This window comes from Stegodyphus dumicola, chromosome X1 (assembly GCF_044657685.1).
Source record: "Stegodyphus dumicola isolate Sdum_Otavi_A_Nest chromosome X1, ASM4465768v1".
Lineage (NCBI taxonomy): Eukaryota > Metazoa > Arthropoda > Arachnida > Araneae > Eresidae > Stegodyphus > Stegodyphus dumicola.
The window spans coordinates 150,868,461-150,894,531 of record NC_140780.1 but is presented as its reverse complement, the minus strand read 5'-3'; the positions used below and the strand labels follow the sequence as shown (position 1 = coordinate 150,894,531).

General features: G+C 32.4%; 1 protein-coding gene across 2 annotated transcripts in view; it reads right to left on the bottom strand.

Annotated features, from left to right (window-relative positions):
- Window positions 1-26,071, bottom strand: part of LOC118197004 (uncharacterized) — a 572,804-nt gene that overhangs the window by 133,625 nt on the left and 413,108 nt on the right. For both annotated transcript variants that reach the window (XM_085807849.1, XM_085807850.1), the window contains one exon: window positions 9,084-9,214. In XM_085807849.1, the coding sequence (XP_085663975.1) occupies window positions 9,084-9,137 (54 nt within the window). In that variant the 5' untranslated portion in view covers window positions 9,138-9,214. The remainder of the gene's footprint in view (window positions 1-9,083; window positions 9,215-26,071) is intronic.

The window sequence follows — 26,071 nt, the reverse complement described above, 5'->3', positions numbered from 1 at the left end:
TTAGTCAGTTTTTGCTAGCTTTTCAGCTAAATAAAATTCTTTAGATATCACCTTCGGAAGTGGGTTGGTTAAGCGAGATTTTCGTAGTTATTCCCCATAATTATTATGAGTGCGAGAAAATTTCCGTCAGAAGATGCTCGATGTGAATACCTTTTCGCGATTATACTTATTGTAAGGTATTAGCATATTTCATCGTGATTTCTCTCGTGGTGTAAATAGGAATATTAAGAGTCCCATTAATAGATGACTGTCAATATGGCATTCATAATAGTAATGATAATAATAGTTAATCAAAGTACTATGTTAGAAGATTATGGGTGTTTACTTATGCGTGTCATCCCTAGAAAAAATTAGGATTCATCTGTCTTAATGAATAACGCAGCAAAATTCTAGGCACAGATTTTGTTTCTACGAAAACATCGATGCCATTACTATGCATTTGGCCCAGCAGCAGCCGAGCGGTAAAGTCCCCGAACACTGGTAGTTCGGAACGAGGTTAGAATCCCGCGAACGGTCTGACTGCATGGGCATTTTCGTGTTTTCCCCGTGTGTAACGTGTTAATACGAGCCAGTTTATCTTAGAAAGGTCCTCTACGAAGGCATCCCTCCCTTCCGTGTAGTGCCTTAAGGCGGAGCACGTAGATAATGATAATAATTACTAGGCGTTTAAATTCCTCCAGCCAGCCGATTCATGCAGCTCGTAAAGTCTAAAAGGCGTTCTTCTCGGTAAGGGAGCCGTTTGCTGGAATTTTCCTGTGAAAATAACAGTGTCAATCAGTTTAATTTAAGAAAGCTTCCCCAGTAATGAGTAACCACAGATTTTAGTTCTCTTGCTCAATAAATTAAACACGTTTTTCGAAAACAACCTAAATTTCTTTTCGTTAGCCTCCTTGCAGTAAAGGCATTGGGTAGAATTCTACGTTTAAATGGCGTAAATCATTCTTCTTTGTTCTTTTTTAGGATAAAACTGTATTCAAATCAAGAATTAAAGCACATTTTTCTACAACGATTAAAGCTAAAGTTGCTAATACATTTTTCGTGTATAATGCAACATCGAATAGTTTAGGCGAATTACACGAAAAATATTTCAGTCTCAGACTGTTACTATATGAAAAATTCCTTGTTTTTTTACACGAAATTTATCTCTGCCAATGTCTCACCGTTGAAGACTGTGTCACAGTCACAAATATATATACCATTAGCAAAATCGAAATTCAGCAGGAAAAATGGCTACAGGACGCTTAAAATTAAGTGATAAAAACAAGCTCAGAATGTTCTGAGGGCAGACTTCAGTAGCTTAGTGATATTTACGTTGCATTAATGAATTATAATTACTATTACAGCTGCCCTTATATGCTTTCGGTCAACTAATTTGACCTGTTTTGAATCACATGATTTTAAATGTGCTTCAAAGTTTGTATTTCTGGCCAGCCGCGTATTTAGCTTTCAATTGTTGACTTGAAACGTATTGAAAACGTAACTACGCAATCTAAGAATTATAAAAAAAGATATTTTTTCGTTTTCCTTTTTTTAATAAATTTAATTATTAACATCAATATTTCAGACAAAATATCCCCCAATTGTAAAAGGTTTTAATGAAATGAAGTATTTTTACCATTTAATAATATCAAAAAAGGCATAAAATACATGCCAATCTTTCCAGCCAATAATATTTTTGTTCAATATAACCACTTCTTTGGAAAATAAGCTTCAAACAAATGCTAAGAAATAGTCCGATCAAGTTTATGTGACTGCATATTCCGTTAACAAATCACACTGGCAGTGAGCCGCTCCTGGTGTTTTTCAAAACACAAAGAATGCTTCAAGATCCCTTTTCCTGCTTTCCCTTATGGTCTCTTATCCAATATTTAAGCTTTGTTGCTGCCTTTTTGCGTTATTCTAAAAGTCTTGAATGTGCACAAAGATATCTTTTACTACACTGCTTTTAGAACCACTTAGGTTAAAGATATGCATTACTTCCACATATTACAGCATTTCGAGGTAGCTTTAAAATATTCAGCTCATCTTTATCAACAAAAGTAGTTTTGCTTCATTCTTACCTCGGTACAAGGTTTAGAGGCCGGCAGACATAAAATATTTGTTTAGCGCCACTATTTGTTTTGATAGAGTTTGCTTTCCTAAAATCAGGTACATCTTCTAAAAAAAGATATTACGATAAAAATGCAATTCTTCAGCCAGTCTTTGTTTGGCTAAACGAATCAAAATAGTCATACATTTAGGAGGTCTTTGAGTTGTTTTGCATGATATTTCAGTAATGCAGGATTAGATACTAAATATTATTCTTACTATATCTGATAAATTTTCTAGCTAAAAAAAATAAAAATGTAGTCACAAGTAGAAATGAAAATGAATTTTTACTTGCTTGTGAAAATTTTTACGCTCAGGTTGTTTGAGGATAACTTTCCAGTTTATAATGCCGAAACGCTCAAAATATCTTATAATCAACTACTTTGCCTTTTATTACAATTTTTACTTGTGTCACGAAATTTAATTAACGAAAATATGTTCACGTAAGTACCCATTTGGTCATAACATAACCAGCACTATGAGAGGCAAGGTCTATAAAAGTTGCGTACAACTTACAACTAAAATATAGAATGAGGCAGTTACAATTCGGGTGAACTTGTGAAACATACAGGACTTTGTATCTCGTTTAGCCAACATAAGCAGCCACAGTTGCTCCTAAACGGCCCGGCATAAATTCTATGTGATTTCGATATGTTGCTAAAGTTCTTCTGTACCGATGGTCATCTGTGATGTCTCGTTCGTTGAAGAAGGTCAGCCTTATTTAATAGGCGACATAACTGGTGAAAGCGTGAGCCAAAGCAAAAGTGGAGCACGTTGGCCCTCTAGAAATTCTTCAACGTTGCGTACGACATCATGCAGAAGGGCGAATTATTTTATTGGTAACTATCTCTAAGCAAGTCATAAAGGTAAAGGAAAATGACCGGCTCTAAATTTAATTGCTATGCAATACGTATTAGAAGAATACGAAACAGAATTATTTTATACTTCTGTTTTGCGTACTATATCATATATTATATTTCAGTTTTATTTTTAATTTAACTATAATTTTTTGCCTTTTTCGAACCATTAACTAATACTATTTTAATACACAGGAAAAAGAATGTGACTTGACCAAATGGTGAATTTACTGGCATTACTTCTCTGCAAAAATATTAATTTGCTATATTTGTGATTTCTCTAGGTCATTTCGGAATTCAAGACAGAAACATATTTTCTCCTTCTGAACTAAAATACATTCTGCTATACTTTCTCGATAATACGGCAGCCTTATATATATATATATATATATATATATATATATCAGTCCATATTACTTTCGATAAACATTAAATTTCTGTTCCAAAGGCAGTAAAGTGTCCCTCTTATTTTTTCTTTTCAATTTAGGTCTTAGTTATCAAACTGTGAAAAAGAGAAAAGTTTGGGCATTAAACAAAATATGTGTAAATCTCTAATAAACAGACTGGATCGCAGTTAAAGTAATAAACAGAGGAGCGTTCTTCTACACAACATTTATTCACGCACACCAAAGACGAACTGATACATATACATAATTGACATCACAATTTCTTTTTACAAACAAACACTACCGCCATCTATTGCGATCTATGGATACACAATCCTAAACTTAACAGGCATTAAGGAAATGATGATAACATTAAAGAATGCGAGCTAATAAAACACTGGGAAGACCATAGAAATAGGATACTATTCTTAATGATAATTACCTTCTCTATTGACGTACAAGTTGTAATGCTTGTGAGGAAAATTCATATCTTTACGGAGTCTCCGTGGTGTAAATGGTAGCATATCTGGCTACCATGGGAATTTCCGGAACTCAAACCACATGAGGGCATACCTAACTTTTGGAGTTTCCTATTTTAAAAAGTCTCATAGACTCTACGTGTAATAGAGATAGTCAGGAGCAAAACGCTTCTTCCTAGATGTAAAGTGTTACAATATAAAAATTTCCTTACCTTAAATAGATTACATTTACAATATTCTAATATTCTCATAAATAAGGACCAAAGTGCATTGGTTAAGTCACCTACTTTGAGTATAAAAAATCGGAAATTGTAATGCCTGTGAAATACTAATGGCAAAAAATAAGAGAGAGAATTGCTGCTTGTAAGCAATTCTCTTTCTTACGAAATATTTTCGTAGCCGAAAAAATAAGCTTCCCACCGTTAAATAAAGAATAAATGCAAACTTTTACTGAAACACTAAGAGGCTTTAAATGAAAATTTTCAACACTTTGAAAGTTAATGGGAATTATCGCTGATAATTAACAACCAAATTTTTATAATCGTTTCAAAAACGTGGTTGTAAAACCACGTTTTTTAAACAATCATAATTAGCTTATGAAGTATTTTTTCTCTCCTTGTTGCATGCCTTTGTGGTGTAACGCTTAGCACACTCGGCACGTATTCGAGAGGTTCGAGGTTCGAGTCTCGGCAACAGCATTGCTCATTTTTCCTCTCTCTTGCTTATAATAACTTAATGTCTCTACAAACTTTAGCATAACTGTTGCTGTTTTGATTGCGCCTAAAAAGTGTATTTCCCTATACCATATGAAGATGCTTGCTTCTGTATGCTTCAGATGACCCGCCTTTCCTTTCGGAGGAGATTCCGAAAGTTTGAGCTGCTTAAATATGTCCTGAATATGCTTGACGTCAAACTGATTGATTTCGGCGTGGAAAATGACCTGTTTTGGAGTTATTCCTCTGTTTAAAGTTTTACGATAGAGTGATAATTATTTCTCTGGATAATTTCAAGTTCTGCCAGGGAGGATTTTAATTTCACACCTACACTTCTTCCTTGTTTAACAAAGTAATTAATTTTGCCTCGTACGTTTATTACTAGCGACGTGTGGAAAGGGAAAATCGTTGTGCTTTAAATCCGCTAGTAATTCGATAAAATTTCAAAGGTTTTTTTATAGTGCAAGACGTTTATCCATAGTTTAGAGAAACACGACATAGCTCTTTGTCGCCTCCAGACGAATTTACTCCCTTCCTGCTAATATCCGACTCCTAGAAACTTTTGATTCCCAGGCCTAATTCCTTCTTTCGATAACTTCTGAAAATCAAACGTAATTAGAAATTTGAGCATTTAATCACTAATGACTTTCGATTCTTTGACTTTGTAATGTTTTGTTTGTTTGACTTTGAATGACTTTGTAAAAATTTTTTACAACTATTATTTAACATATTTAGGAAGCTTCTTTAATATGCTTTTTTTATCAGATCCTTAAAAATAGTGTTTTAGCAAGCTTAATCGCAACAAGCTTACGCTTTGCAGTCTATTACTCGTTTCAACTCTCAGTGTGATCAAATTTAATTTCAGTATGTTAATAAACTCAACTCAGAATCTAATTATCATCTAGGTCTACGAATTTCGGGTTTAGAGCCGTAGGTTATAGAAAGTTCCTAAACCATCCAATAATTATCCCGTACCATTAATGCTAATTTCCTGATTAATTTTACCAATTCACGTTTTTTTTTCTTTTTAATGTAATTATAGAAATTTCGTAATGTAATTGTATGAATTCAAAAGTTAGAGATTAACGTTAGCTTCATTTACCTAAGGATACTTTTCTGGAGTTACTTCAGAACATTTAAGAGATTTATTGTCCTGACTAAAATAAGATTATAAGCAAACTTTCATCTGACCGTGACCAGTTGTTTTACAACTAAAGAGCAAACTACAAAACTTCAAAGGGTCGCTATTTCGCTACTAATGTTTCACATCCAGGTGCTTTCAGTGTAAAAATGTTAAATTCTTTAAAACAAAACATCTAGCTTTGGTCCTTAGAAAATTTGTGAAAATATTTTGCTGTTATCCCTGAACAAAGCTCAGATCGCATAACTTTACAAGTGTTAGGGAAAAAAAAAACTTTAACAGAATGTTGGAGTATTTAATTTTTCAAGTTAATAGTTAAAAGCACTGTATACGTTTGCATACCACCTACTTTCGTCAGATACTTAGGCTATTTGAAAATACCTTGACTAACATTCTTAAATCTGGTGTTATTTAAGTAGTAATGAATTACAAAAGAGCCCATAAATCTCTACTGGTAAGGTTCAAAATAAGTAAGAACACAACTTGTGGACCAACTTTCGTTTCGTACAAAGTCTGAAGATTATGGAAGAAATTATTTCTGCCATTCAGTTTAGAGTTCGGGGTTTCCGTTTTTCCTTAATTTGTAAGCTTCGATATAAATATTATACATCTTTTAACACTTAACTCTCTGAGTAATATCACATATCTTTTTATTTAAAGAATGGTGCAATAACTTTGATTGTCCAGCAATAATTGTACTCTAATAGCAGTAAAACAACCTTAATCGAAATTTATCTTATAATAAAACAATCAGAATATTAATTTCTCCTTTTACCAGTTGAGGCCATAGTATTAATGTAATAAATATAATATAGTCGTTTTACGGACTTTTCAATTCTTCTATTTATCAGCAGCAAATATTAAACAAATATGTATGCCGACGTATTGAAAATGAAAATGCCCTATACTAAATTTACGGATCAACAGTGGACTGCCCTTTAAATGACAAAGTATAAATTGGTTTAAAGGCCTGCTTTTAAATTAGTAACGCGTTAAAAGATTAAACAACTAAACTGTGTAGTATTTTAAATTAATATGTAATAAGTAAACTTCCTCATAAATTTGAATATAAAATGTTTGTAAGAAGTAAAAAAGTTGTAAAAAATATATTCGCTAGTTTATTGAAATAGATTTACAATTGTGTTCTATTTTAGAACTTTATATTAGTTCATTTACAACTACTTAATCAAAATTATGCTTTTCAAATAATGAAAATCTTAATATTTTAATAAAGAGCTAGCAAAATTGTACGCACATGTTAAATAGGTAATTAATCTTAAGTTAACAAGTGCACTTTTAAGATTTATAAACAAAATTGTATTTATAATAAGTTGCTATATTTTGTAAGCAAAAAATATTTTGAATTAAGATTTTTATGATACTAACTTTTTCATTTTTTCAGCTAAATAATCTGATTATTGAAGAAATTAAAGCACTTATTACGATTAATATTCTTATAACGGATACAAGATTATCATACTAAGTTCAGAATTAATAATTTGAAAAATTCTATCTTTATTCGGTGTAAATAACAGTTTAAAAGCTCATTGAATCTTGAGAGACAGAATAGTGGTGTCCAGAAATGAATAGAACGTTTCGTTTATTATTAGTGCAAAAAAGGAATAGATTTGTGGATTATCAGTATCGCTATATTTGCGTTGTTTTTGTCACAGAAATGAATAATATAGATGGAAATTATGTGAATCGAATTTAAAATAATAATCCAAAAGATTGAATATCTGCTTAGTGATCAATGATATAGACATAATAAAGTCTAATCAAGAAAAATATTTTGTGAAAATAAGAAATTTACTTAAAGAAGTGTATTATGTACCTTTCTTTGCAATTCTGTCATAGACAGGAGGCCTGCATAAAAATTATTTACATAGCACATTTACTCATGCAAATAAAATGCAGCTCGAAGACTTTTGTAAAGGTCTTTTCCATTTTTCGAGCAACATATATTTCTTCCTATATCTCTTCCTGAATACTTTTATCACCTCCGCATTCCAGAGTAATGCATTAGTTTCTAAGCGTTTTTACTTTTATGACTAGGTTATGAATTCTTAAAATTCTATTTGAATAAACAATGATACTTTGGCTCACATTACGAGATGTATCTTTAAGCCAGTGTCTTATTTCTTCTGTAACAATAAAAATTGAAATACTGAAAAATGCATTTAAGCGAAGCTCAAGGTTTTAATTACTGTAACACCATAAATCTGCGTATTTAGAACACAGAGCAAGTTATTTTTTAAACAAAGAGGATGTGAATTAGGTGACTTGGAAAGGATAAAGTGAGAAGTTATTTAATACCCATGTAGAAAATTTTAAGAAAAAAGATTTTTTAAAAGTTTGGCAATAATTGTTACACTTTATGGTATTTTCTACCGCCTTTTCGCATACCTTCGTTGTATAATTGGAATCATTCTCGAGGCGTATTCGAGAGGTCTAGGCTTCGGGAGGCCATAACCAATTTATTACGTCTTCCGTTTTAAAGCAAAAAACAAACCGAATGACTCTAAAGTGACTCCCGAACTAAAAGGTGGCGGACATTAATTCTTCGCCAACAGGATTTGGCAACAGGGTCCCCTAATCCCCAGCTCTCCCTTTAAAAGGGGGGTATATAAGGTATTTTCCACCTCCTTTCATCATGCTACTCAAATGCTAAATTCAACTTGTGGTAATTAATTCGAGTTTTACTTTACTCGTATAGATGAAATGTTAACAATTTTGTATATAATATTTGAAAAAATTAGTTATTATCTTCGACTAATGTGATCTTATGCAAATACAAATTCAGAGCAATGCTATTGCGACGCTCAGTCACGTGATTTGAAATTTCTCTCTCGTATCTGCTGCTCAGTTAGGAACTCTCAGTTAGTCAACTCATGCATTGCTCCTAGCACCTACTCAATCATTTCTGCATAGACTTAATTCAAGTTTAATCTGCATAAAAGATGATTTTGGACTTTGCTCAACTTACTGCCTTCCCTGATGACTTGCCACTTAGACCAGTTTCGCCTTCGGGCGCGGTTACCCTTGATTTAAATAAAATTTTATGAGCGGCCAATGGCCTACCTGAGATATTAGTTAAAACTCTTTAGTAGTTGGAATTAAAAATGAAACTGACGATTCAAGATTCAAGATTCTTTCATCATGCCTTCGTGAGGTAATTGGAAACATACACGACGCCTACTCGAGAGGTCCAAGGTTCGAGTCCCGGGAAGGTCGTTGCATGTTTTTCACGCTTCCTGCTTCAAAGAAACTTAATGGCTCTACAAACAAAGATTATATAAACTACAGTATAGTCCTCTTTTTATATTTTTCGAATTTGACAAAACACATTAAAGTAGAACCAATCAACACAGCATGCAAGTTAGTTATCCATTAATTTCATTGGATATAAGATTACTTACGAACGACTTATGCTTAGGCTTTCCTTTCTTCCCGTAGGGATCAGAATCGGCCATATTGTATTGCCAGACAGAAATCAGGACAGCAGAGAATGGACCGGGTATTGACAGTCAGTTGCAGGAGGACAGTTACCCTAAAAAAGAAGCACTAAAAATTATCATAAAAAAAGTCATAATGAAAACTCTGATAACTACTAAGTTTTACTCTGTTTCGTTCAAATGTATTTAATGAACTGAATGCAGAGTAACATTTTAAGGTAGATCATTGATAGATGCTTTAGAATTATAAAGTTTCGTAGATTTGACTGCTGCGAAAATACGAATTCCTTTTACTGATTTCATGAGCGATTTTAATAATAAGGTTTTAAATTATCGATTCAATAGCTTCAAATGTTAAAAACAAAAATATTATAAAAGTAATATTTGTATTTCAATTCCAAAGTTTAATTTCTTCTGTTTCGCAAGTGAGTTAGTAGAAAGTCGTTATTTCTTTCGCTTTTACCTTTCTGAGCTAAACATTTAAGCCAAATGCGAGAAGATGACCTTCACCACATTTCAGAGTCATCATCTACCTTACATATCTCTCTAAAAGAGATGCAAGAAAAAGTTCGGATCACGGAACTAAACGCTTTCATGAAGGATCAAAATATAAACAAAAATAAATATATTTACTAATTTCTTAAACTTTGGTAGAGTCTTTTTGTTCAGCAGGTCATATAATGATTTAAGGATTTATTATCGCTAGGAGATTCTCAGTTTCTGATAGTCTTGTAAAAGAGTGATATATCTGCAACTAAGTGTAGTTATTTTGCTATTGCAAACGAATAATTAATTTACTTGCCCCGCTTAAGCCATTTGCCAAATGCTAAATTAATTTCTGTTTTTACTGTTGAGGAAACACGTTTTATTTGACACGGTTCGTATTAAAATATACTCATTTACTTTCTTCATGCAGAAAGAGTACGCGAAAGAGTGATTACTTCATGCCATGTTTAAATTATAGTTAACACATTTCGAAATTCTAAAACATAATTCAGAAATATAGTATGTCATTACTTCACATCATATGCAAAATAGTATATTTTATAGTTAGTATATTTTATAGTTTAAATATAAAGTGTTTTCGAAAATGAAACTAACGACAGATAGTGTTAAAAATACTCGGATAAATTTTGTTTTCGCAAAATTTCGCAAAAAGATTAGATGAAATACACAATTAATATTCAACAAAATTCTCAACGTAATGTGGGTTACGTTAGATTACTGTCACATTTCGTAACCAAGAGTAATACAAGTTAGAAGCAAGTTTTTAAACTTCGCTCTAGTCATCCGATAATTTTAGAATTACAAGTTATTTGAAAAATGAATTAAAGTTTCATACTCATTTAGATTTAAATAGTTTGTGTTCTTGTTATAACGTTGGATGCTATGGTTATTAAAGTAATGTTAACTTTACATTTATGACATTTTGTTCGAAAATCAAAAAAGATTTTTTTGCGTTCATTCTTAATACACTTTAGTTTTCACCCAAAGTGTTCTTTATAAAAAGCTAATTAAGCTCAGTAATTTAGCTCTAATTTTAGTTAATTAGAATATTGAATTTTATCTTTTGCTTTCAAAAGACCTCAGACATATCTAATTTCCATCGCAATATTTCAGAATACACAGAATTGAGTTTCTTTTACATCATTATCTGAAGCAATAAGTTATTGCCGCTAAATAAATGAGATACTTTATTTTAGAAACTATATGATTTTTAATTTAATGTAAAGCTTTCGCAATTTACATTCCTCTCGGAAGTTGTTTCGCAAGCTCCCGAAAATAATGTAACTCAAAATTTGAAGAGAATAAGCGAAAAAAAATATTTTTGAGGAAAGCGTACTTTCAGTTTCGCAACAGACTGCTGAAGTTTGCAAAGAAAAGGAATTGTTCAGGAAGACATCTATTTTCGTTTCTATGGTAATCGGGATAATTTAATTTATATAGGAGAGAGGTTCTCAAAAATGTACTGCTCGAGCTTCAGTGCCTTACATTTTGGATAATTAAGATCGAAAATTCAAAAGTGATTAATGATTTCGCCTTTTTTTTTTCAATTAGTTTACACTGTTGAGGTTTTATGATTAATGCTTGTAAATATTTTATTCAGCTATATTTTTCATGATTTTTTTTTTTGTTCCAGAAAATGTTACCAGAAGTTCTAGTAATTTTGTAGTGGTAATTCTGTTACACGTTTTTCAGTCTTTTATTTTCTTACAAGTACTTTATCATTGTTTACAAAAAAGCATTTCAGCCAGAACATGTAATGAATGGAATTCGGAACACGGTAATTCATTCCATAACATGATGGAATACAAATAAGTGTAAGAAGAAAATCTGTTCGTGTACAGAGCTGGTTTCCAGCGTAACTGAATGTGTATTTTTTATTTTAGATTTACTCTCTTGCACGAATCCGAGACAGCTCCCCTGTTAAAGTTTCCAGAAAGGCACCCTTCATCTAAAGCAGGTAGCCCTCGTTGGCGTTGCCGGAATTAAAACAATAAAAACAAATATTACTTTGGATTTATTCAGATGACAAGTATCATGTATGCAGTAATAAAAATGAACACAGGTACAGCACACATATTGTTATGTTAGGTTTAATTACTCATTTAATTAATGTGGAAGGAGAGGGATTATTATATATTGATGGAGAAGAACTACTTTTCATGAGTTATAGCAAATAACGTAACTCGCAAAATCGTTGTCTAAAGGAACAGTTAATTTCTAGTGCTGATTCTTATATTTAATGAACATAGTTTATATGCTCTCAAAAACAGAAAGTAATTAAATTAATATATTTTTTGCTTGTATTAATTAATTGAAACAGTTCTCTAAGTCAGTACTGGATTTACATTTAAACATGATAAACGTTCATCTCTTTCCACGTATAAGAAATATACGTATAAGATAAGAAATATGTTGTTTTTGTTTTAGCAATCCATAAATGTAAAGCAACTTGACCTTTTAACTTGCAGCTTGGTCGAACTACTATTAGCGGATTTTATGGAACAAAAGTTGTTGTTGGTTAATCTGAATTGCAAAGTTATTTATCCTTCAATAACGGATAGCGTTAACTGGCGTTCTTAATCAGTAATTGTGATTCTAGGACAATTAGTGACTGAATTATTGAGGGAAGATACTCAAAAGCAATTTGTCTTAAGAAGGAGACTTTCGTGAAAGGTTACAATAAATTGGATCGTACTCAGGTTATACTTGACGAAATCATGGTGTTCCAAGCCGATTTGGTTACGGGAATGGGAATATGAGATGAGCAACTAGCGCTCAGGGAAAATCACTGAAGATAATAACAAATCGACGGTTTAAAGGCTTTAATTTAACACCAGACTATCATGTTCAGATGGACAATAGTAGGATTGTTTTTTAATATGGCACATTTAAGTGATATTAATATCGACATACTCATTATACCGTGACTGAAGAAAGTAAAAACTGTGTATTTGCTTTCTTTAGTTATAATCTATAAGTTTCATAGTTTTATAAAATATATTTATAAAAGCCTTTTTGCACTATATTTCATTGGAAATTAAGGCATAATGCTATACTTCAGTTCTTTTGCAATACTTTTCATATGAAATACATTTGCTTTAAAATACGCTTTACTGCTTTCTACTGGATTACGAAGATTATGGAAAACCAAGTTAGAGCTATTTATCAGAGGGATAACTTCATGGAGGATTTTTTAAAATTAAATGTAAAGAAGAAACTGAATTCTGAATCTGTTAATAGTATATCAATGCGATATGTATCAAATAAAAAAGAATGCTTCCAGCGTTTAAAATGATAAAAATGTTACTGCTGATTTTTGTGTTTTTATCAATGACGTTCCCTCTTTCGGCGAGCATTGATTGCAGTGGACCCAATGATTTTATGGCTTTCAGGACACCCTCATAGATACTTAAATCTTTCCCATGGAATCTTGAGATTTTTATGCAATCTTTGATATTTAATACATACATTAAAGTATGTTTTTGTTATCTTTGTACATAAACTTGTATGGCTTTCTCCAAGAGGCGTAAGTGGTTAGTACGTCAACCTAGTAAGCGGAAGATCCATGGTTTAAACCTTGGCGAGTATATCTGATTTCTTATGTTTCCTATATCAGGAAACGATTTTAATCTCACAATTTCTAAAAATTTGCATGAACTCAAAAACAACATTGTTGCTATTTTGAAGACAGTAACAATGGATGTACCGAAAAAAGTATGGAGAATATTTCGTTATCAATATTAGCGTCAATAATGTAAGAATAAGACACTTCGTGCCTTCGTAAATAAAACTTCCGTAATTTTCCTTTACATTCAAGCATTATATTTTGGCCTGCGTTTACATATTCCAAATAAAGCCATTTGAAAATGGTCCAGTCAGTTTGAATTGTCATGTATATTATTCTCAAACCAAAGATTTATATCTATTATTTCACAATATTCTGGCGAAAGGTTATAACAATTTTTGTATAGCTTATCCGAAAATTTCATTTTTTAGTTTAATAAACCCATTATCTTATGATTTGATCTATATTATCAGTTCTACTTCTCATTAGCTGTCACCAGCACGTAAATGAGATGGTTAATCAAGAACCATGCTTCTGAAAGATGGATAAACAGCTCTGGCAGCAACGCTGAGCGCTGTAATATTTTCTGCCCTGCCCGGAGTTACTTTATCCTGCTTTAGGCTTTTTGCTAGCCGAGTGACTCACGCGTTTAGTTACAATTTAGCCAACGCTTTCACTTCAGACCTTTACATATGCGAGTTTTAACTATTAATTTACTTTGAATTTTAAATTCTCAATTTAAATTTTCTGAAATCTTGCAAGCAGCGGACATTTGTATGACATTGATTTATAAGCACAAACCGTGCGTTGGAAAGTTAAAGTTTAAATAAAAAGATTTGCTTAAAAACCTTCTTCATATTTAGTTGTGATACAATAGACAAGGCAATAGGTCGCCTGGCAGTCTCAGTAGAGACCAATGGTTAAGTTAGCCAAGAAAAGGAAGCCTACTTGTTTTCTCTATCATTTAATTAAGATGCAAGTAATAAAACCACAAGCACTATCTTGACGATTAGGAATCGTTCATTTTTTTAAAATTGATTCCGTGTTTAATTATGCATTCACAAGTAACAAGCACAATGTAAGTGTTTAAGCGATACATACTTTGCAAAAATCTTTCCGACCGAGTGAGGGAATTGCAGAAAAATTTAGGTCTAACCGAAAATTAACAAAAATTAACAAAGAACAGTGTAACTTTTACAGCTTAAAAAACATGATACATATGTTCTCCGTCCAAGGAGACGCATGGGATCTTTCATTTTGGAAAAAGTATTAATGAGTTCCTGTTTTAGCACGATATAAATTTTTTTTATTTTGTTTCCTAGATAAGTCAAGCAATTTGTTTAGTTAAATGACCAGACAATTTGTTTAGTTAAAACTGGTAGTGACAGAAATCTGTAGAATTATTTATTTTTAAAATAAAATTGCGGTTATACTGGACTATTAAAAAGGAATATAACAAGAAAATAAAATTAAGTAGCCTGAACTTTTAAAATTAGTTCGCCCTTGTTTGCTAATTTCTTACTTAAATTATTACAGAATTTCACTTAATTTGCATACTAATAAATTAATTTATATGGTTAATATTACATTTACAATGTTTGAAATATGTCCCATTCCGTTGTTTGTACACGCATTTGTATATAAGAAGATTTCTAGGTAAGCTGTACGAAATTGTTATAGTCCTTTGCCAGAGTAACATTACCTAAAACTAACACAAAGCCTTCACTAGTAATTAGTACGCTTAACACTAAAAGTGCAATAAAAATGAAGACTACTTAAAAATTTCATTCACGATTAGATGCCGTGTTTACTCCATGATTACAGGAAAAGTCAGTAAAGATACCCTAAATTAACATACTGGGTCATTTTTCCCCATAACAATGCTTTTTGGGTTTTGAAACCAGAAACGAGACTATACAAAGTATGGGGAAAAGCATTGATTATTTTTTGAGTCATGCTTGCAGAATGTTAAAGGATTTGGTAGGAATGTAAATCTCCAGAAATATTTTGTTCCTGAAAAAATTAGCTTTGTAGACCTTATGACTTATTAGACCTCATGACCTTTAGATTCAATTCTGAATTTGTGAGTTATTCTTCAACCTACCAATGCATTCGACGAGGAGGAATTATTATCCCGATAGACGACTATTAAAGACGTTCACAGGCAAGTAATTACATGAAGAAGTAAGATGGCTTTCTAATGAAAGCTGTCAAACCGAATCGGTGAGGAAAAAGTCGCCTGGCAAGTCTTGCAGCCTAAATTCACTCTAGCGTCTTCAGCGTGAACGTGCGAAATAGTAAAAGGGTAAGACACAGGGATCATAATTAGTAGATCATCATTACTGGTTGACTATTCGTCCTCTGAAGGGCCATGACTCGCATATAATCTTGCAAAATCCATGGGTAATCTGTAAGAAAATAAAAAATCCGGAGGAAGCAGAAAGTCTTCAATGCAACTAAATGCAGAGTCTCTGGAGAGAAATTAGAATTTGGCATGCAGAAGTTCTGTCAGAGAGAATTTTCAAAGAGGCAAATAAAATAATGCCAAGTATCTTGACTTGCAGGAGTTAAATGCAATGCTATACAGTAGGAAATATAAGAGCTTCAGTTAGAAAAACAATCTATCACTTAGTATTGTGTTGGATTGTACGTGGCTATTTATAAGGCTAATCAAGTGTGAAATCTTAATTTCCAAATTTTAAAATGATTTCCACAGGGTGAGCTTCACAATTCTTGTAAAATTTAACAGTATGGATGATAATTTCGTATTTGATAGGTTTAATTTTCAAATTGTTGTGGGTGACTGAGTTTCTGACATACCATGGGTATACAGTATAATTCTGAAGGCTTTATTTTGAAGGATATATCTGTTACCTTTTTTAGTAGTTATCCATGCCGGTGCAACATAGAGTAAAACTGGGCGAAACAACTGCAGATAGAGAATCCTTTTGGTATTTTATAAGACAGCTTAGAATTTCTGCGAATAATAGGATATATGCTCATAGCAGCTTTTCAAGCTATATCTCGAATATTTAAAGTATGAATTTTGAAGTTCAAGCGCTCATTTAACTTGATCCCAAAATATTTAATTTTGGTGTCACGTGGTACAATTCAACCATTCATGTAGATTTCACCTATATTAATTCCTAAAGGATGTTTTTCGAAAATAAGTAACTGAACTTTTTTTGGACATTAATTTTAATTTCCCAAGCAGAAAACCATTAAGCAATATAGTTGATGAAGTTCTGTAATTTATCTTTAGCAAGAGTACGACTAAGCGACTCAGTATAATCGTGACATCGGCGTAACATGCTAGAAGAGTATTCTCTCTAGTAGGCATATCGTTAATAAATAAGTTAAAAACAGAGATGAAATTATTCATCCTTGTGAGACACCACTTTTAATTTTAAGAGTCGTAGAATAACTGCCTCTAATTTTAAACCGAGAAAATTCTTTCACTAAGAAAGCTTTGAATAAGGATAATCAGAGCAGGGAGGAAACTGAAGGAAATTAATTTGATGATATCATACATTATGAAAGGCCTTTTCTGTGTCTAAAAATAAGACGGCAACAGTTTCTTTCTTATTAAAGCTTTCCCCAATGTATTCTACAATGAGCGAGATTTGATGACAGGTTGAGAATCTTTCCCTGAATCCAAACTATGATTACATAAAATTTTATTTTCAGAGATATGTTGATGCACTCTTTTAATTAATATTCATTCGACAAGTTTACAAATTTCCGGCAGAAGACTGCTGGAACGATTATTAGCTGCAAATCTTCCGTCATTGCTAGATTTTTCGAAGACTATTATAATCGCATGTTTCCATAAATTTGGAAAGTAATAAGTCTAAAGCAAGCACTGAAAATATTAATAAGTAATACGACTCCTTTTCAGACATTTCTTTGATAGCTTTATTTGAGATGTCGTCGAAGCCAAAAGTGTTTTTAGGGTTTAGAATTTTAATTTCATTCTCAACTTCTCTAAGTGAGGTGAGACTATTTTGGGTGTGGTAATTGAAGCTGATGAAGCTGTTAACATGATTAATTACTCTAATGTCGTTTAGACTAGGAAAGTCATTTTCCATAAATTGATTTTCGAAGATTTCATCGAAAGCATCTGGGTTACGGATGGTGCTATTATTATATTGAACTGATCCGATGATAAAATTATAATGCTTGAACGATTTCGCAATCTTCTATACAGAATAGACGATATGTGAAGGGCTTTCAACAAATAGTTCCAGGTATTGTTTTTATGCATCGGCAAAGGCGTTTAACTTTTCTATTGAGCTGATTAAATATATGCTTTACTCTGGGATCTCAAGTACGTTGGTATAATTTACGAAGGCTGTTCTTTTCTTTACTTTTGTTGAGAATATGATGAGAAAGGGTAATACCATCTTTATTGACAGAGAATTTAGCAGAATTAATTGCATTTTCGATTTTATTATTAAACAGGGCAATGGCCTGTGTTGACGACTATTTTAGTAATAAGACTGGCATGAGCAAAAGGGAGCAGAATACAGTTTGCTTATACAAAAAAAAAAAAAAAAAAAATCCCGGTTCGCGAAACATTTTAACGTCGGGATCCATAAACTTCCACCATTTGTTAAAATAGATATACGAATGTGCAAATAAAATTTACAGGAAGTTGCTTTATAATTAATCACAAGCAAAAACAAAACAGAATAGTGAAAACAAAGGGAAAAAATAATGCTTTCAAGGTTTCCCTACATCACAATTTGTTTTTTCTGGTTTCTGTTTTATCAGCTTTTGTTTCAATGCACAAGAAATAAATAAGAATAGCTTACGTTTCTGTAAGGAATGTCGTAGTTCTCTCGTGATTCGAAAGATTTACCTCCATTTCGAGCATTGAATATTTTATGGTTTACTCATATAATGCCGCTGAATTATTACTTTCCATCTCAACTTCGTATATAAAGATAAAGATTATATTAAGCTAAGACTTTGTGCATATTTTAGCGTTTTTTAGGTTTTAACTTCAGTTTCGATTTACAAGGGATTGTCTATTGGCATAAATTCATTAATTGCAAAAAGCAGAGAAGATTAAAAAAAATACACAGTTTCAGGACTTGCTAATGCAGCTGCTCTCGACGTCACTAGAAATAAATGAGCTTTCATAAGAAAGTAAGAAAAAAGGAGAAAGACAAATTTTCCGTCTCCAAAGAAAGAAATTGAACTATTGATTGAGCTGAATGAAGGTGGAGGGGAAAGAGGGGAAGAAGAGTTCAAATCTTTTAAGAGCCTGAGAGAGTTCTTAAAAGTCCCAACTATTTCATAGATTCTTTCATATTAAACAAAATTTCCTTATCGTGTGAAAGTTAATCTAACGTCTGAATCACTTTTATTTTTTGTTCTGGCTTACAAATTCTTAATTTTTTTCAGTGAATGAATTCAGGTACTGTACCAGCTGATGAACCCATTCTGAAAGTCATCAAAAGGTTGTTCTTCAAAACATGAGAGTCAATCATTTCTGCAATGCGCCTCGCCGAAGCTGCGTTTCCCGTGATGAAGGACCTTTTTTTGTGTTAAATAGGTTTAGATGTCCCCGTGTCTTTCTCTATATCAAGATATTTTTGAGCAAGCTAATATAAGATGCTCGTCTGCTTTCATAACTTTTGCTTTATAAAGCAAAACTCATTTAAGTAACAAACATCATTCATTGCTTTTGGGGCGTTGAATAAGTAGGTATTATACGGAGTATCTATGAAATTCTAGTACACATTTTTAAAACTCTTATTAACTTTCATACTTGAAAAATGTTGAATTCACCATCATTTTCATAGAATCTCATTATTTGACGCCTAAAAATCTAAGAAAAGGAATTTATATTGTTACGAATTTTGTACTTAGATAGGTAATTTTAGTAGAATTTTTAAGTAAGATAGTTGTATTTCGTTTGTAACATGAAAAATCTAAAGAGAAGATATACCGGAAAAGTAAGAATACGAGGGCAAGTGCATTTAACATTGAGTAAATGGGTATCTCGGTATTTTGGCGAGATATTGCCAAGCTGAGAACGGTTTTGGAGACTTATTTTGTCGTCAAAGTTGGCGATAAATCGCCGAAACTCACCAAATTTGGCCACCATTTGGGTCCGGTCTCTGTATTACCGTAATATGTATTGAAATTGAATAAATGTAATTGACCACTATGTTAACTGTAACCGTAATTCTACCCTCGTATTGCTTTCCAGTAATTTCGAGAAGCAGAAAGTTCTAGAAATATCTCTTCGTCCAGTTGAAAACTATTTAAGGCCGAAGAGAGAGCGTCTGGTCTCAATTGCTTAGTTATTTCTGTTGCAAGTTGTTAGCACCCCGTGAAGTCAGATATCCAAGTTAACTTTCTCTTTAGATGCGCTTTGCATTGCGTTGTGTTTAACTCTCTTAGTAGTTTGATGCATAACTACTGATTGTACTCAGTGATAATGTGAACTCCCGTACAAGTATTTCTGCGGAAAATTCCAGAACTTTGACGTGTTTATTTTGATAAAATAAATTTTTATTAATCTATCCTCGGAGTGTGCATTTAATCTCTTACGAAACCGTACGAGCGTAACAATATGTTTTATTTTCTGGCGCATTCAGTTTGATTAACATAAACAAAGACGATAACAATAACTACGGATGTAACAGTACGAATATTCGGATAAAAAAACTGCATTGTTGACTTTTCTTTGTGAATAGGAGTGATTTCTCAACCATTCTGAAAATTTACAAACTCAAAATAGGAAATCTTTCGCAAGAAATTCCATTTCTGGTAAAAGAGAATTTTCATATTGGTTTGGAACTATACTTCCCGAAGATCTGGCTGCTTTCAATAAATATATAATTTCCAGGGTCATAGGTTTCAATAGAAGGAATCTATTTTCTGGGAGACATGAGATTTTAGATTCTTTTCTAAGAGAAACGAAATGTGGAAGTATATTTTTAAAGTTTTTATTTATTTTTTAATTTTTTCCCAGTTCGGGTCATAAATACCTGAACACCAAAGAAATTAATTGTTAATAAAATTAATTGTCAGCAACATTTAGAAGAGTTCATTTCAAGTTCATTCAAAATTAAAATTGTTCATTCCAGCTGATTTCAAGTCAAATACCTTAGCACCATTCATTCATACAAGGGTGATTAAATACAGAAACATTAGCGTTAATTAGATGAAACATTTTCTTATACTTACACTTATACCTAAACGTTTTATTATACTTTAATTAATTTTTTGATCATCTGTATTCGCAGCTTGCTAAACGTTTACACATTTAAAAACGAAGAGGAAGAAAAATAAATGTCTGAAGCTATAAGGTATACCACATATGCAAACGTTGCGTCTATTCGCCAATAACGTTTTTTCAACTTACATAACGGCATAAAGAAGTTCTCTTGAACTAAAAGACTAAATTAACCTCTTGCTTTTGAAGCTAGTTAAGATGGTCCGTTTATACTGTTTAAAAATTTTTCAAATCCCAGAACACAGTTTTATTATCCACAGAATACTCCGGTTGAGTTGTAAAAACGAATATTAAGTTCTATGTATGCGGTGAATTCTTAACAGTTTAATAGCGATAGTTCCCATTAAATGAAAGGCTTGACATAGATCTCTCAGTCAACAGATCTCTTATTTACAGATTATTTTCCTGGGGATATATAAAGGACTGGATTAATGCAAACAACTCACATCACATGAAGCACTTCAAAATGGGCATTAATTCGCTGTATACAAGTAATGAAACCGTATATTTTCAAGTGAGTAAATAAAACGTGTCGTTGTTTGGATATTTTTAAAGTCACTGAGATCTCTTCCTATAAATGATCATTATATGCCTGAATGGTTAATTGAAGATATACTAATATTTTAAGTAAAATTACGTTCATTTATGAGGTAAAAATGAAATGTTTTAGTTTAGAGTTGAGGACATTAATGGAACTTACGATTATGTATTTGGAAGACATTTTCTGCTGTACATAGAGCCAAATTTTGATTATTTTATTTTAATGATTTATAGGCATATAAGGCGTCTAATTCAAGCATAGGGATCTACTATTCATTTTTATGGAATTATAAGAACCAACGATAATATGTAACTTGACGTCAGTCAAGAGGTTTATTTAAAAAAAATCTAAATAACTCATTTAAGCAAAAATTATTGAGTGCTTTTAAATGTGTTTAGAAGCGTTATACTGAGCTCATTGCGATTTTTAGGTTTACTCCTTTAAATAGATACACGTAATGTAAAGTCAACAAACCTCACATATAACGTACACAGTAAATTAGTACCCGCCAATTCAAATTTGAAATTATTATGCACGAAAGCTTTAGTTGTGATAATTTGAACGTAGGTGTCGATACAAGTAGGTAAGACCTTCCCATCCGATTTTTCTATGAATACATACAAGCCAAACTAGAAGATAATTTTGTTATTTCTACCAAAATTTGGACATAAAATATCTTCACTGTTTATAGATATTTCTAAAATAAAAGAAACGTAACATAAATATTTAATCAATCTACTATAAAATTTTGAATTAGATTAAAACGTCTAAGTTTTTTTCTGTTATGACAACTTGCAATAAAAAAATTTTCATTTATAGTGCGAGAATAAATGATAGATAATAGGATTTTTTATCCCATATTTATGATGCTAAAGTTTTATTTCATAATTAATAAAGGAGAAATTTAAATAGTCTTATCCATTCCATTTTCCATTCTCTTTTATTTTATCAAGCATAAATCTCTCTAAACGTTTAATTCTCAAATCTCTGGTTGGGCTTTGGAACCTGGACGTAGGATTGTCTATTACTTAAGATTACTGTCTTACTACTTAAAATTTAGTTTAACCGCAATATACTGTAAGCCAAAGACCATATTGGCTGAAATTCCTTTTCTTAAAGTTTTAATAGAAGCTCAAATTTGCAACCAATGGGGAGATACGAAAGTATTAAAAGTTACTAAATAATCAACATTTATTTCATTTAATAATATCTGTAGTTAACTTCTGACAGTTTTTAATTAAATATAATTATGTATTAGATGTGTTTGAAAAGAAAGAAATATAGTAGGCAATTCGCATTGAATTTTACATAGTGTTTAAAGTTTTGATTCAATGAGCCTCGTTAAGCAAACATTTTAAAATTACACTGATATGTAACACTGATAGAACATCTAATAAGTAAAATGATACTTTGAGATAAATTTGATTTTTTATTTAAAACAAATCATGATCTTAATTCATCATGGCAAGCTAGGAATTTGGCATCAAATATATGTCAAACTGATATAAATGTATTTCAAAATAATGCAGTCAATATCATTAAAAATGTAAGGTTGTATATTTTGTAATAAACGGAACATAAGTCATTTAAATTTCGAAATTGATTACTCAATGACATGTATTTTAGATTAAAAATTAAATTATAGAAATTATAAGCTCATTGATATTTATTTCTCACTTATAAAACAGCTCCCTTAATGGCACTTCATTTGATGAAATTGTAAAAGAAAATTCAAAGCTATTCCAGAGCGGATGATTTTACATGAAATCCTTAAAATCATAAATTCTTCCTGTTTCTGACTGTTTAAGCGCTTTGTATTATTGCATTATCACTATCTACGTCGTAATTTCATGGTCCGATAAACTGATATCCAAGAAGAATTGAGTCAGTTTTCTTCTTTTCCACGTTTCGTTAAATCAAACCAACAGGCTCTAAGTTCATTAACAACTCTATACTTTACACAGTATTATTCCTTCGACTTACATTTTGTAATGGTAACCGTAATATTTCCTGTTTAGATTTTACTTTCTATTTCTCAGTTTTATCTCATAGAAAAGAAAATTATGACGTTGTGAAATTTCATAAATTTTAATCTTGTTATTCTCAAAAGAACCAACGAAATATAAAAAACTGAAGAAACGAAAGGAAGCCTTTGAGTTTAAAAAAAAAATGAGTTGAAATCAAGTGCTGTCGCATTATAATTAGCAAGTGAACTATTATCTTAGGCGTAATGAATCCTATATGATGCATGCAAGCTATTTAAAAACGATTGCGCATCTAAACATACCCTGAATGTTGACACACATGGTTCTAGATACGAAGTAAGTCAAATAAGGCCGACATTTTAGATTACGGAAATTGTTGTAATATTGCTCCTCTCGGTAAAAATACATGAAATTAAAATTTTTATATGGGACCAAAGGAAAGAAGAAATCAATTACAAATATTTTTCATTGACGAAATAGTCAAGCAAAAAAATTCCATTCTCATACAAACAAAACTGCTCTAAATATGTATTCTTAATTCAAAATTTGAAAAATTGTACACACATTATGAAATAGATTAGAATTTATAAAACATTTATCTGTCTCGAAGACGAAATTAATAAGACTTCTAACATCGCCATTTTTTGTTTTTGTGAATGGGGGCTTAAGTTACATAACTTTTGACGGTATTTTCAGGAACAAAATAACTAGAGGCGACTTCGTAGAAAGCTTGTATGATAATTTAAGTTCTCTGAACTTTTGTTTTAAAAGTATCTCCTTACGAAAACTGTAATAGCCTGAAATCTTAGCTTATTTGCTTCATTTCTCAAACTAGAAGCAAGAGCAACGTTTTGTAATCTCTCATTAATTAAAAGCAACTAGGAAGTTTTATTAAGTCATCTCCGTATCTAATAATTTCAAGCCAGATAATTGAGTTATACAGAGCGAATCCTTATAATTTTTTAATTATGATGCATTTTTAATCAGTACATTTCAGTATTAAAAGGTATAAAAATTTAAGTTACGGTTAAGTTAATTGAAAATTAGAATAATAAATAATTAATTGATAATTGGTTAGTCAATTTAATTGAAAATTGGTTCCTGGTCAGAGTGTATAAATACAGCAATTAATGGAATATGAAAAACACGGCAATTCAAATTAAACGGCCTTTACCAAACTACTGACGACATAAAAACTACAACAATTTATTAAAGCTACTCTTTTTGTCAGTTCTTTCAGGAAACTGAATATCATTTCATCGTTGACAACTTCCAGTACCTGGGATATAATTTCAGTGATGATCAATGAAAGCACTGTACACATTCATTCTATTGCATACAAGTTATTTTCAATATATATGGACGTGGATTGTTTAAGGTGGGGTTAAAACAAAAATTCTACTTTTGATCTACATTCACTTGTAAATAAATTAGGTATTTTTGGAAAGCAGTAGAAATGAAAAATGAGCAATGCCCTCGCCGAGACTCGAACCACGGACCTCTCGAATTTGCGTCGACTACACCACGGCTGACCACTACACCACGAAAGCATGCCAAGAAGGCGGAAGAAATACCTTTATATACTCCCCTTTTTAAAGGGCGGCTGGTGTTTTAGGTGACCCAAACGCCAAATCCTGGTGGTAAAGAATCATCATTAGAACCACCTTTTAGTTCGGGTGCCACTGAAGAGATATTAGGTATATTTTGAAAGCAGGAAAATTGAAATATAAGCAATGACCTCGTAGGGACTCGAACCACGGACCTCTCGAATTCGCGTCAAGTGTGCTGACCACTGCACACCACGAAAGCATGCCAGGAAGGAGGGAGAAATAACTTATATACTGGCCAATGAATTAGAAACCCAAGATTAATATTTTATTCGACCACCTTTTGTGTGGATAACTTCTCTGATTCGTTTGGGCGTAGAGTCTATATGCTTCTGGAGTGCATTTACGCACTTCTGGAGTGCATACCAGGCATTGGCTATGCAGCTTTCTGGATTTTGTAAATTAGATGGAAGAGGAGAATGTTGTCGGATGCTTCTTTCCACCATATCCCACACATGTTCTATGGAGTTAAGATCCGGGCTATTCGGTGGCCAGAGAAGGTGATGGAAGTCAGACTGACCTTCAGCGAACCAATTTTGAACACTTCTGGCATGATGAATAGGTGCATTATCGTCCACGAAGTATCCGACACTATCAGGGTAGAAATGCCGCATTGCAGGGTGCACTTGATCTGCCAGTATATCTAGATATCTCATGGCTGTTTGTTTACCCTCGAAGAGCAGCAGGTCACCACTTCCATGCCAGCAGAACATGTTCTATATCATAATACTTCCAGCAAACCCTTGCACAGTGTGAGTAAGGCAAGATGGCTTCATGGCTTTCTCCCGAAATTTGACGTCTTCGTATCAGTGCAAAATAAGGTGTAGCGCGATTCATCCGGCCACATAACCTATTTCCAATCCTCAGATGTCCAGCGTCTTCTTTCCCGACATTACTGCAAACGAATTATTGCATGTCGGGCAGAAATGAGTGGTTTTTCTCACAGGCACTCGACTATGCATTCTCATTCTCTGCAATTCTCTGCGCATAGTTCGAGCTGAAATCTGTTGGGAAAAGCCTTAGTTGATTATCTGTATCAGTTGAAGCACAGTAGAGTCCCTATTCTGCCGTGCAATTCGTAAGCCGATCACTCTCTTGGAAAAATGTGCTCGAACCGTAGTTACGTCTTCTGGTGAAGGACTGTGGGTTCTTATTCCAAGCTTTCGAAAACCTTTGATATGGCTGCTTTTGAGAACCCAGTGAGACTTGCTGTCTTCGAAATCGTGGTCCCTGCTAAACGGGCACCAATAATAAGCCCTTTTTTAAATGGTGAAAGATCTGTTGTTTTTTCCATTTTACTTCAGTTACTACTGGTGAGGAGAGGACCTAATCGCCAAATCCTGAGGGTGGCGAAATATCATTTACAATCTTTGTTTAGTCTGGGTGTCACTGCAGGCACATTAGGCATTTCATTTCGAAGCACAAAACATGAAGAAGGTGCATTGCCGAACCCAGGATAACTATAGATCTTCTGATTGCTTATCGGACGGACTTT